Source organism: Myotis davidii, unplaced genomic scaffold (genome assembly GCF_000327345.1).
Source record: "Myotis davidii unplaced genomic scaffold, ASM32734v1 scaffold1004, whole genome shotgun sequence".
NCBI classification, from domain to species: domain Eukaryota; kingdom Metazoa; phylum Chordata; class Mammalia; order Chiroptera; family Vespertilionidae; genus Myotis; species Myotis davidii.
This window is the reverse complement of record NW_006295184.1, coordinates 178,460-192,301: the sequence shown is the minus strand read 5'-3', so window position 1 is coordinate 192,301 and position 13,842 is coordinate 178,460. Positions and strand designations below refer to the sequence as shown.

General features: G+C 41.2%; 1 protein-coding gene across 3 annotated transcripts in view; it reads right to left on the bottom strand.

The window, feature by feature from the left end:
• Nucleotides 1–487: 487 nt before the first annotated feature.
• Nucleotides 488–13,842, bottom strand: part of ZFP82 (ZFP82 zinc finger protein) — a 53,869-nt gene continuing 40,514 nt past the window's right edge. For all 3 annotated transcript variants that reach the window (XM_006769856.2, XM_006769857.2, XM_015567892.1), the window contains one exon: nucleotides 488–1,998. In XM_006769856.2, coding sequence (XP_006769919.1) covers nucleotides 641–1,998 — 1,358 coding nt within the window. In that variant the 3' untranslated portion in view covers nucleotides 488–640. The remainder of the gene's footprint in view (nucleotides 1,999–13,842) is intronic.

Below are 13,842 nucleotides of genomic sequence, written 5' to 3'. Positions count from 1 at the left end.
CCTCTCCTGAGACTCCACAAGTCCACACCTCAGCCGCGGGTGAGTGTCCATATCCGAAAGATCCTATGAACTAGGTTCAGCAAAGACCAGGAGGGGAAAGAGCTGTACCTGTGTGAACCCCTCTCCTCCCTGCAAAGTGCGGTCTGGGCAGCTGTCCTGAATGCCCCCTCTGGGCTCAGTCTGTCGTGACTGTAGACCCAGATCTAGAATCCCCTGCCACCAGCAGTCCTGCAGACCTTCTTTCCACAGACAGATGCTTTGCCTGACCCAAGGGACACGGACTCTGTGTCATGCGGTTTCCCTCTGACCCTCTGGGCTGGAAGGTCTTGCAGTTCTCCCCAGCCCAGATTCCTGATTTTACCATTCTCCAGGTGTCCTCTGCCCTTCCCGGCTGCAAATTGTTTCACCAGCTGTGTCTACTTCGCCAATTTGGGGTGGATGTTATTCGATTTAGTTGCTCGTTCTATCTGCTCTGGGACAAGGCTCAGGACACACTGCCATTTTCAAAGGTTTTTTTTTCTAAATTACCACATTTTAAAAATTCTACAAAACCACATATGCCAAGATGATTGTATGTATGAAGCAAAAGGAATTAATTACTACACCCATAAAGGTTCTACAACATAGGACTGAGACTTTCTTATAGTTTTACATTATGAATTTTCACATGATGGGTTAGGTGTGAATGCTGTCTAAAGGCCTTCTTACATTCCTTGCACTCATAGGGTTTCTCCCCAGAATGAATTCTCAGATGTTGAATAAGTGATGAATTAAGTCTAAAGGCCTTCCTACATTCCTTACATTCAAAGGGTTTCTCCCCAGTATGAATGCTCTGATGTAAAGTAAGTTTTTGGCGCAATCTAAAGGACTTCCCACACTCCTTACACTTATAGGGTTTCTCACCAATATGAATACTCTGATGTTGTGTAAGTTGTGAGAGTAGTCTAAAGGTCTTCCCACATTCCTTACAGTCATAGGGTTTAACACCAATATGAATGCTCTGATGTGAAATAAGTTGTGAGTAACGACTAAAAGCCTTCCAACATTCTTTACATTCATAAGGTTTCTCACCTGTATGAATTCTGTGATGAAGAATAAGATGATAACCACGACTAAAGGTCTTTCCACATTCCTTACATTCATAGGGTTTCTCACCAGTATGAATTCTCTGGTGGAGTGTTAGTTGTTGTCGCACTCTAAAGGCCTTCCCACATTCCTTACATTCGTAAGGTTTCTCACCAGTATGAAGTTTGTGATGTATTCTAAGGCCAGAGCCACACAAAAAGGCTTTCCCACATTCTTTACAGTCATAGAGTTTGTCAGCAGTATTAAGCTTCTGATGTCGAGTAAGGTGTGCATACTGTCTAAAGGCCTTTCCACATTCTGTACATACATAGGGTTTCTCACCAGTATGAATCCTCTGATGGAGAGTAAGTTGCCCACGCACTCTGAAGGCCTTCCCACATTCCTTACAATCATACGGCTTCTGGCCAGTATGAATTTTCTGATGTACTCTAAGGTCTGAGCCAGACATGAAAGATTCTCCACATTCCTTACATTCATACAGTTTTTCAACAATATGAAGTTTCTGATGTCGATTAAGGTGGGCAGTCTGTCTAAAGGCCATCCCACATTCCTTACATTCATAGGGCTTTTCACCAGTGTGAATTCTGTGATGAAAAGTAAGTTGTTGGCGTACTCTAAAGGCCTTCCCACATTCTTTACATTCATAGGGTTTCTCAACAAAATGAATTCTCTGATGTGGAGTAAGAGATGTGTGTTTCTGGTTAGAGGACACTTTTTGAGATGTTATTTTCACTTGTCCAAAATATCCCTCTTGTCCTTTAAAATTTTTTTTGGATTCCCAATTATTTTTTAAAATTAGATTCTTAAGGCCATGTGTGTTAATTCTTTCCATTATCTTCCACTGGACTAAGTTTATTTCATTAATGTCATTTTCTGAGGATAACCTCTTGGTTTCATACCTGGTCTCCAAATCTGAAAGAAAACAAGAGAACAAATATGTAGTTCCTTTTTCTGAAAGTAGTAAAATTTCTACAGCAAAAAATAAGTAAATAATTATAATAAAATGACAAAGTAATGACCAATGAAATTCTAAAGCTATTACAAAATTTGAGGAGAAAAAACATAAGGGAACACCAGAAAAAAAATGAGAATTCATGTAAGATTGGGTATTAGTTATAGGCATGCCTCATTTTATTGCGCATCACATTATTGTGCTTCACAGATACTATGTTCTTTACAAATTGGAGGCTGTGGAAACCCTGCATTAACCAAGTCTATCAGCAACATCTTCCCAAAAGCATTTGTTCACTTCATGTCTCTGTGTTCTATTCTGGTTATTAATTCTTGCAATATTTCAAACGTTTTGTATTATATTGGTTATGAGGATCTATGATCAGTGATCTTTGATGTTACTCTCCACCAGCAAAAATATTATGACATACTCAATGTTCAGATAATGGTTTACATGTTTTAGCAATAAATAATTTTTAGTTGTTATGTATATTGTTTTTTTAGACATAATGCTATTGCACACTTAATTGACTACAGTATAGTGAACACATAACTGAATAGTCTCTAGAAAAAAAATTGTGTGAATTTCTTTAAGGTGAATATTTGCTTTATTGCAGTGGTCTGAAACCAAATCCACAATATCTCCGAGATATGCCTGTAAACATAAGTCAGTGGTTTTCAAATTGAGATGTGGATTAGAATCACTAGGGAACTTATTACAAATGCTCAGGTTTAGATACAACCTAAATCTCTTGGATCGGATTCTACAGTCCTGAGCAGTCCTATTTCAATATTCTCCATATGATTCTGATGAAGATAAAAAAAAATTCATACTTAACTTTTTTCAACAATTTTTCTTTATTCTTAGAATAAAATCAAACTTACTATGGTTAAAATGCCTTTGCTTATAACACATTATCTCAGCACTGTCCTCTTCACTGCTACTTGGAGAGACCTATTGAGATCGTAGAACATGTCCCAACTTACTTTCATCTTTTAGGCTTTTAGTTTGCTGTATCTCCCACAAATCTGATTTGGGCTTTTTACATGGTAGCTCCTTCTCATCCTAAGCCCTTCATTTAAAAGTCACTTACTTTAAGGCTAGCTCTACTGACAGTATCTAAATTGATGTTTTGGGTGGGTTGTTTTTTTTTGTTACATGTCTGTGTTATTATATATGTATATATATTTTATATATCTATGTTGAAATGATATAGTTATTAATTTTTCCAATTGTTATTCTGCTTATTTTCTTACCCTTAAACCTCTTTAAGGGCAAAAAACACAATCTCTACTTTACTCTCCATTAAAAAATAAATTCAGTCTTAGTGGTTTGGCTCAGTGGATAGAGTGTCAGCCTGTGGACTGAAGGGTCCTGGGTTCAATTCCGGTCAAGGTCACTTACCTCACTGGCAGTCTCCTTCTTTGCCCCAACCCTGGTCGGGACTTGTGCAGGAGGCAACCAATTGATGTGTCTCTCTCACATCAGTGTTTCTCTCTGCCTCTCCCTCTCCCTTCCACTCTCCTTAAAAATCAATGGAAAAAATATCCGTGGGTGAGGATTAAAAAGATAAAATTAAAATATTAAAATAAATTCATAGCACATAATATGTTTTACTCATTTAATTCCCATATATTTCTCTGTCTCTAATCTGGCTTTAGTATATTTACTATAATAGAGGCCCAGTGCATGAAATTTGTGCACTTAAGGGTCCTTTAGACAGGCCGGTGCCCTCTTGCAGTCTGGGAGCCCTCAGGGGAGTCCGACCGATGGCTTAGGCCCTCTCCCCGTGAGTTCGGACATATTTAGCACTTGCCAGCCATGAGCCTGGCTTCTGCTGAGCAGCCCACCCCCTATGGGAGCACACCGACCACCAGGGGGCAGCTCCTGCATTGGGTGTCTACCCTTGGTGGTCAGTGCACATCATAGTGACTGGTCATTATGCTGTTCGGTCAATTTGCATATTAGTCTTTTATTATATAGGATATCTTACCATAATGATTTAAGTATTTCCTTTATTTATCCAAACTAGTCCAGTTAAATATATAAATGGAAAATGGTGACTGTGTACTCCTATGCATCTTATTACAGCTTATATACCCTTAATTATGCAATATTCTCTATAATACTCATTCCTTCCTTCACATAGCTATGAGTTACTTTTTCTTTGTCTTGACATATTAAAAAGATACTGAGGAGTTCTACTTATTTAATCTTCCCTTTATTTTTTTTATTTATTTTTTTAAAATATATTTCTTTTTATTGCTTTCAGAGAGGAAGGGAGAAGGAGAGATGGAAACATCAATGATGAGAGAGAATCATTGATCGGCTGCTTCCTGCATGCCCTCTACCGGGGACCAAGCCGGCAACCCAGGCATGTGCCCTTGGCCAGAATTGAATCCGGGACCCCCCAGTCCACAGGCTGACGCTCTTTCCACTGAGCCAAGTCGGCTAGGGCTAATCTTCCCTTTAAACCTATTCAATTACTCATCCATTTTACAAATGCTCAACTGGTTTTGTTCCTTTTTCCCCTTGCTCAGGTCTTCTGCTTTCCATTCCCTCAGAGGCAAGGCCATTTATGTATTTCCTAGAAATGTGTACCAATGATTTTTCAGACAGAGGTAAATGTTTATGCCTTACTGAAGTTCTCATGAATTCCTTAACAAAAGGGAAAAAAAGGATATATGTCAGGAATCCACTAATAGGGACAAAGGTCTTGTAGTTTCTGGAGTGTAAAATACTTGCTAACAAAGGTCACATTGAATACAGACCAGCATATGCCTACCCAAGAGGAGAAAAAGCCATAGGAAAATTTAAGTACTGAATGAGTTGTGTATGAGAGAAAAAGGATGACTTTTTCAATTCTGATAATACTAGAGGCCTAGTGCACAAAATTTGTGCATGAAAGGGGGGTCCCTCAGCCCAGTCTTCACCCTCTCGCAATCCAGGACCCCTCAGGGAATGTCTGACTGCCGGTTTAGGCCTGATCCCACACCAGCAGTCGGACATCCCTTTTGCAATCCAGGACCACTGGCTCCTAATTGCTTGCCTACCTGCCTGCCTGATCACCCCTAACCACTCTGCCTGCTTGCCTACTCGCCCCTAACCACTCGCCTGCCTGCCTGATCGCCCTTAACTGCTCGCCTGCCTGGTTGATTGCCCCTAACCACCTCTGCCTCAGCCCACACACCCAGGACCCAGGCTTCCCTTCTCTAGCCGGCCACAGGCAACTGGGACCCGGGCTTCCCTCCCTGTGGCTGGCTTCAGGCACCCAGAACCTCGGCTTCCCTCACTCTGGCTGGCCACAGGCACACTAGACCTGGGCTTCCCTCCCTCTGGCCAGCCGCAAGGCACCCAGGACCCAGGCCAGCTTCGCCTGGGCTGGCCGCAGGCACCTAGGGTTCCGAGTGGCTTGGCTCAGGCCCCGGCTTTGTCAGGAAGGACATCCAGAATGACGTCTGGAATGACATCTGGTCTATCTGGTCTAATTAGCATGTTACCCTTTTATTAGTATGGATGGTTTATATAAAAAAGTTGAAATCACATAGACTTTTTTACTAAAACTAGAAATAACAGAATTTTAAAAAGTTAATCCACTTGAAATTTTAGAAGTCTATATTAAATAACTTTTAGATCAATATGGAAATAAAATCCAAAATAGTATTTTTGTATTTAAAAACAATGGTAATTGCTGAAACCGGTTTGGCTCAGTGGATAGAGCGTCAGCCTGCGGACTGAAGGGTCCCAGGTTCGATTCCGGTCAGGGGCATGTACCTGGGTTGCAGGCACGTCCCCAGTGGGAGATGTGCAGGAGGCAGCTGATCGGTGTTTCTCTCTCACCAATGTTTCTGGCTCTCTGTCTCTCTTCCTTCCTCTCTGTAGGGGATCAATGAAATATATTTAAAAAAAACAAACAAACAATGGTAATAATTTCAAAAAAAACCCTACAATAACTTTGTATCTATAAATTTTAATCATAATGCATGTAAGGGAATTAAAAACACCAATAAAAAATTTAAAACAACTTAAGATCCTCAAAAAATTAGAAAAATAATAAATGAATGCAAAGCAGAAAAGGCATTAACTGTATAAAAGCAGAATTAGGTTAATAAAAAGAAAAAAAACTAATACATAAAGCAAAAACAAATCAGAAAATAAGATAAACCATTAGTTCATATAATGAAAACAGAAAGCACAGACACTGAAATAAGAAATATTTAAAATAATCATGAATATAGACAGAGGATATTTGATAAAGGGGTTATCTCCCCAATAAATTTTAAAACATAGCTAAAATAATATTTCTAAAGAAATATAATTTACCAAACTGAACACTGAAGAGATACAAATTAATTTCCATAGAGCATAGAACAGTGATGGCGAACCTATGACACGCGTGTCAAAGGTGACACGTGAACTCATTTTTTTGGTTGATTTTTCTTTGTTAAATGGCATTTAAATATATAAAATAAATATCAAAAATATAAGTCTTTGTTTTACTGTGGTTGCAAATATCAAAAAATTTCTATATATGACACAGTACCAGAATCAAGTTAGGGTTTTTCAAAATGCTGACATACCAAGCTCAAAAGATTCGCCATCACTGGCATAGAATATGGTCAGACTTACCATGTCCTTTTCCTAGGAAAGCAGCATTTAAAAGGTTACTAAAGCCTTAAAAAATAGGTCATCCAAATTCTACTTATGAGAATTAAGAAAGAAAAGGACTTCTAAACTATTTTCATGAAGTGATACTACACTAAATAAAGACTATTCATGAAAAGGAAACTATATTCCAACTTTCTGAAAACTAATGTAAAAATTCTAAACATTTAATAAAAGAGCACACTGAAAGACCCAGTGTTGTTTATTTAAAGAATGTTAAAGTGGTCTTATATGGGGAAAGCTATTAAGATAATTCCACATACCAATAGAGCTGATGAAGAAAAAAGATCACATAATCTATCCCAAAGATGCTGAAGGGGTGATTAAATAAAGAACTACTACTGATTTTTTTTTTATTTAAAAAGCTCAATAAAACAGGAATAATTACGTAGCTAAAATAATATATATAGTCTTAACTAGAAGGCAGCTTAAAAAATTATTAGTCAACATACTATCTGGAAAAAATTAGAGGTAAAAGAATTTAGTAGGTAAGATGGTGGCAGAGAACACTTGTTGGAAAACCAAGATGGTGGTGTAGGTAAACGCCTATACTCACTCACCTCCCATAACCACACCAAAATGACAACTAAAATACAGAACCACCATCATTCAAAACTGCCTGAAATTTGGCTGAATGGAAGTCCTACAATTACAGAAATAAAGAAGAAAGCACACTGAGACTGGTAGGAGGGGCGGAGGTGTGGAACAGATTGGTCCGACTCCCACCTGCGGTGTTTTTCTGAATCAAGAGGGTTATCGCCAAGGCTTCCCATAAGAAGCAGGGGGTCCTAGCCACACACCAGACACCCCAGCTCAGAGCTGGGAAGAGAAGTCCCCGTAACTTCAAATCCAGAGCTGGGAAGAGAAGTCCCCGTAACTTCAATCTGTAAAAACCAGCAGGGATTGTGGCTGAATGACATGGAGGCTGCTGGAGTCCCAGGTGTTCCTCTTACAGGGCCCATGCACGAACTTACATGGTCTTGTTACATTTGAGCTTCAGCACCGAGCGAAAGCTTTGGGGGAATCCAGGGACATACAAGAAGGAACTGGACTGTCTGGCATCAGGGCAAGAACACAGAGGGTGGCTTTCTCCCAGACAGGGGTGCTTGTAGGGGTCATTGTTCCTGTACTTGGACCTCCCTTGTCACAGAGCTGACTGGCAGCCATATCTATTTCCAACAGTGTGGCCCACACTGTTTGCTCTGCCCTGGTGATTCCCTGAGACTCCACCCCATCCAAGTTGTTTGCAGATGCTTTTCCATATGAATGGACTGTCTTGGCTCAGAATTCAGACATTGCTAAAATCTCTTAAACAAGCAATAGCTGGAAACCTATCAATTAACCCCTTCCCGAACAATTTTTTTGTTAAAAACGTTTCTTTTTCAGACTAATTTTTTTATTTTGGTTCTATATAGTATTTTTGATGCTGGTTATGAAAACAGTTTGTAACTCGTCTTCCTATAAACCATATTTTTTTACCATATTTTCTTAGTATACTCGTCGACGACTGAAAAAGAACATTTTGTGAAAACGAGTATACACGTTTCTGCCGGGGAAGGGGTTAAAGGCCCAAGACTTGGCATTGGCACCAGCCTATCTTGCTTCATAGCTGGGCCTCGCCTGGGCATTTCTTAGCCCAATACAAGTAGCAGCCATCTGAAGATCTCTGTGTAGCTCCTGTCAGGTGGTCCCAGGCAGTGGCTGACTTTGTACCTCCCTGGAGGCCCCAGGGCCAGGACACCTGGTGGACAAACCATATCAGATTACAACTCTATGCATCCACAAGTGACACACTCAAGGGGCAGACTCAGCACCAAAGCCCTACTTAAGCAAGTCCTGCTCCATAGAGGTGTCTCCTGCACAGAAGCTTTTCTACTGTAGATACAGATGGACCTTACAGCCAATTGGCCTGGAGGTCAACTCTTTCCAGTGACACCAACAGCAATCATGGCTCAACTACAAGAAGACTGTGCAGACAGCCCACACAGGGGAGCACCTAGAGTGCCCAGCTCAGGTGACTGAGAGACTGAGCCACTGGGCCTACAGGACACCTACAGGCTACTCTACCAATTCCAGGAGACATAACATTTCTACCTAATACATAGAAACAAACACAGAGAAGCAGCCAAAATGTAGAAACAAAGAAATACTAGTATGTTACAAATGAAAAAATGGAAACCAGCAAACTAGTGGATACAGAGTTCAAAACAATGGTTATTAGGTTACTCAAAGATCTTAATGAGAGCTTCAAGGGAATTAATGAAAGCATTAAGGAATTTAGTGAAACTTTCAAGGATCTTAGTGAGAAAATCAAAGACATGAAAAAGGACCGTCAGAAATTAAGCATACACTAACTGAAATAAAGGATAATTTACATAATTCAAGAGATTCAATCAACAATTTGGAATATGAGGCAGCAAAAAACACCCAATCAGAAGAGCAAAAAAGAAAAAGAATCCAAGGGTAGTGTAAGGATCCTCTGGGACAACTTCAATCATACCAACATTTGCATCATGGGGGTGCTGGAAGGAAAAGAGGGAGAGAGCAAGGAATTGAAAATCTATTTGATAAAAATGACAGTGTAAAAAGTCAATAAAATAAAATAAAAAAATTAAAAACAAAAACAAAAAGAAAAAGAATTTAAAGATATGAATATAGTGTAAGGAGCCTCTGGGACAACTTCAAGTGTACCAACATTTGAATTATGGGGATGTCAGAGAACAGAGTCTCAAACAATAGGAATCCAAAGAGGCCCACACCAAAACATCATAATTAAAATCCCAAGGGTTAAAGATAAAGAGAAAATCTTAAAAGCAGCAAGAGAAAAGCAGTTACCTACAAGGGAGTGCTCATACAACTGCCAGCTGATTTCTCAACAGAAATTTTGCAGGCCATAAGGAAATGGCAAGAAATACTCAAAGTGATGAATAGGAAGGATCTACAACCAAGATTACTTTACCCAAAGCTATCCTTTAGAACAGCAGTCTCCAACCTTTCAGACCTCACAGACTACCAGTGGTCTGCAGACCACCGGTTGGTGACCGCTGCTCCAAAGGTTTCCTTAAACCAGCGGTCCCCAACCTTTCGGACTTTGCGGACCACCAGTGGTCCACAGACCACTGGTTGGTGACCGCTGCTTTAGAATATGGTCAGATAAAGAGCTTCCCAGACAAGAAGAACCTAAAGGGGTTCATTATCACCAAACCAGTATTACATAAAATGTTGACAGGTACTCTTTAAGAAAAGGAAGAAGAAGAAAAAGATAAAAAAATTATGAACAATGAAATGGCAATAAATCATATCTATCAATAATGGAATCTAAAAATCAAAAAAATGAACAAGAAATATAATGAACAAAATAAACTGATGAATAACAGAATCAGAGGCATGGAAATATGAAAAGAGTGACAACTCTAAAGAGAAGGAGGGAAAAAGAGAGAGAGAAAGAGAGAGAGAAGGAGGGTTGGGGCCTGGAAAAGATTAACCAAAGATCTTATATGCATATGTGTATTACCTATAGACACAGACAATAGGGTGGTGAAGGTCTGGGACAGCGGAGGAACTGGGTGGAGGGGGGCAATCGGGGAGAAAAAGCAGGACATCTGTAATACTCTCAACAATAAAGATTTAAATTTTTTACATGCAAAAATAAATAAATAAATACTTGTTAAAACAAAAAACTAACAACAAAAATGGTGGCAGAATACATGGAAGCTACATTCACCACTTCTTAGGACGAAACCAGATTCACAGCTAAACTATAGAATCAACTTAATAAATAAACTTATCATTTTGGAGAACTAACCTAGAGACCTTAAAAGTACAGGAATCTGGACCCCATTAATTGGATGAGATGAACCAGGAGGGGCCACCTGTGAGGTCAGGTCTGGGAAAGGGGGACACACTCTAGGGCAGTGGTTCTCAATCTGTGGGTTGCAACCCCTTTGGGGGTCGAACGACGCTTTCACAGGGGTCGCCTAAGACCATCCTGCATATCAGATATTTACATTACAATTCATAACAGTAGCAACATTACAGTTATGAAGTAGCAATGAAAATATTTTTATGGTTGGGTCACAACATGAGGAACTGTATTTAAAGGGCCAGAAGGTTGAGAACCACTGTTCTAGAGGGATATCGCAGCTGCAAAGGTTCCCCCTGAAAAGTGTGGGAACTGAACCTTACAGCAGGCTCCTTAGCCCAGAGCAACAGAGCTGGGAAGAAGCAACCACATACCATCTGGCTGTAAAATTCAGCAGGGATTCAGTCACAAGAAAGAGATAAGAGTCTGCTAGAAACAAAGATGCCCTCTTAAAGGGCCAACACACAAAATCTTGTTCAGAGCTACTCACTCTGGGCTCCAGTGGGAAAAGGGCAGAACACAGGAGAGGTGTGTGAAAAGAGACAGGTTTGTAGCTCTAGAAAGAGAGGTGAAGGAACAGACAACAGGGACCCTATGCTGAGTCTCTCTCACACACCGCAGATGACATCTTTTGGGGTGGAGCACTCTTCTCCTTATGGCATCAACCTAGAGTCTCTCTCACACACCACAGATGACATCTTTTGGGGTGGAGCACTCTTCTCCTTATGGCATCAACCTAGAGGAGGGGTGGGCAACCTTTTTGTGAGTGAGTGCCAAAACCAGCAAAATCTCTTACTCAAAATTCTTCTGCGTGCCAAAACCAGCAAAATCTCTGACTCAAAATTCTTCTGCGTGCCAACCCTAATTTTTTGAGAACCTGTTACGCCTACTTGATATCTCTTAAGGTGTACATATGTGAAGAACCTTGAAGAAATAATAAAATTCATTCAAGCGACAAAAACACAGTATATGATGATGAAAAATACACTTATTTTTTAACGTATACATGTACACTGATAGTCCGAAAGAAAATTTTATGACTCTGTTTGATATTATCAGTGGGACTTTTGCTGCTGCATCACTGATGACAGAGACCTTATATCAGGTTTATATTTCGTGAACTTCAGAGATATGCACGAGCTACTACTTTCATCCATCAGGCTACTCCTATTACGAGACTTAAAAAATTCATCACAGAGAACAAAGATTCACAATTGTAAATGGAAGATTATAAGAGGGGGTTTTGCATGCCAGCAAGTTACTGACGTGCCAGGGGTTGCCCACCCTTGGCCTAGAGAAATACAGAAGGTAGCCCCACTACCTTCTGAACTCCCAGTCATCCCATCCTGCAAAGCTCATACCCTGCTGAGAAGTCAGCTTACTGGGCAGGGATACAGAGGTCTGGGCAGACTGAAAAGGTGTCAGTGACTGAGTTGTGTGGCTCTGGTGTAGGGGCTACTCCACAAAACATCCACCTCCTATCTTTCCGTAAAGTTGACTGGTGCTCCCCCTCAAGGGAGTTTCACTAGTCCCAGTCTTGCAACACCTGGTGACCCCACACTGTTGAACCCAGGCTCACTGCAAAATCTATAACACACCAAGTGGTATGGCTCTAGGATGGGGAACATTATTCCTTCACATGCCCAACTGGTGTAGAACTTCCCCTTACACAGCCAAATCTTATTCTATTTGGGCCTGATAAACTCTACTGGCCTCATTCTGATAACCCACCCAACAGCAAAGGTCTGTGAGCACAAGCTGATGGCAGCTAGACTTAGTATAACCTGGGAGTTTTGTTGAGAAGGACTCAGACCCAGCAGAGAACCAAGTCTGAATCTATCAATTTCGTGAACACCACTCACCTCAACCTGGTGACTCTTAAGAACTTTCCTCTTGCAACTTGAGTACCACCAGAGGTTCTTTCAGTGACTGAGTCTAAAGGCAGCCAGCTGGTGGATGTGGATCTTGGGATTCTTGGACCTTTTGCTGACCTGCTCCAAGACTCGATGCAAGTGGAAGTGGCCTTAGTGCAAATCTTGGTCCTTCCCACACACACGCAGGCCCAACAAAGGGAGCCACAAACTGTGAATCACTTTGTAGCTCCATAAAGGTGTCCAAGGTGAGTCACTGGCAGAACCAACATGTACCCATTGGCCAACTTCAGACAACAGAGCAGAATCCAATTAGTTTCAAAAGTGGCATATCATGCCCTAGCCGGCTTGGTTCAGTGGATAAAGCGTCAGCCTGCAGGCTGAAGGGTCCCAGGTTCAATTCTGGTCAAGGGCACATGCCTGGGTTGTGGGCTTGTTCCCCAGTAGGGGGTGTGCAGGAAGCAGCCAATCAACGATTCTCTCTCATCATTGATGTTTCTCTCTCTCTCTCCCTTCCTCTCTGAAATCATTCCCGGTCAGTCCATTAGTCTGGGTTTTCCTGCTCAATCCCCAGTAGGAGATGTGCAGGAGGTAACCCATCAGTGATTCTCTCTCATCATTGATATCTATCTCTCTCTCCTTCTCCCTTCCTCTCTGAAATTAATAAATATATTTAAAAAAAATAAAAAATAAATTTATAAAAGTGGCATATCTGAAGAAAGATCTCAACAGGTATCAGACTCAGCTGAGGCAAATTCCACTTCATGTAGTTAGCACCTTCACAGCAGCTCATACACTGTGGCTGAATCCAATCATCACAGACCACCTAAGGACGAACCTTACACACAAATGGGCCAATAGCTATCAAGACTCAATTATTGTCAGTCCCCTCGGCCTCCACCGCCACTGCCCCTCTGGCAGGCAGTCCTTCAAGGGAAGAAGCAAGGTGGTGGGCAGCTGGGTGGGTAGCTGATGGGGTGGCCAGTGTTCCTGTGCACTCAGCTGAGGCAGCTGTGGCTCCATGGGGTCAGCTTAAGGCACCCTTGTGCTCCAAGGGCACTTCCACTGCTGCACCAAAAACTGCTTTGTGAAAAGCTGACAATAATTTCTTTAAATCCCATCTCTTGGAGAAACCAAGATGGCAGCATAGGTAAACACCTGAAATTGCTGCCTCGCACAACCACTTCAAAAATACAACTAAAAGACAAAACGGACATCATCCAGAACCACAGGAAAACTGGCTGAGTGGAAATTCTACAACTAGAAGAAAAGAGAAAAGCACACTGAGACTCAGAGGAGGTACGGAAGTAAAGTGCAGAGGTAAGGAGGCGCACGTGGAAAGGGCTGGCAACTGAGGACACGGTTGTCTTTTTCAATCGGGAGGGAGTCTCAAGCTCCCAACTTCT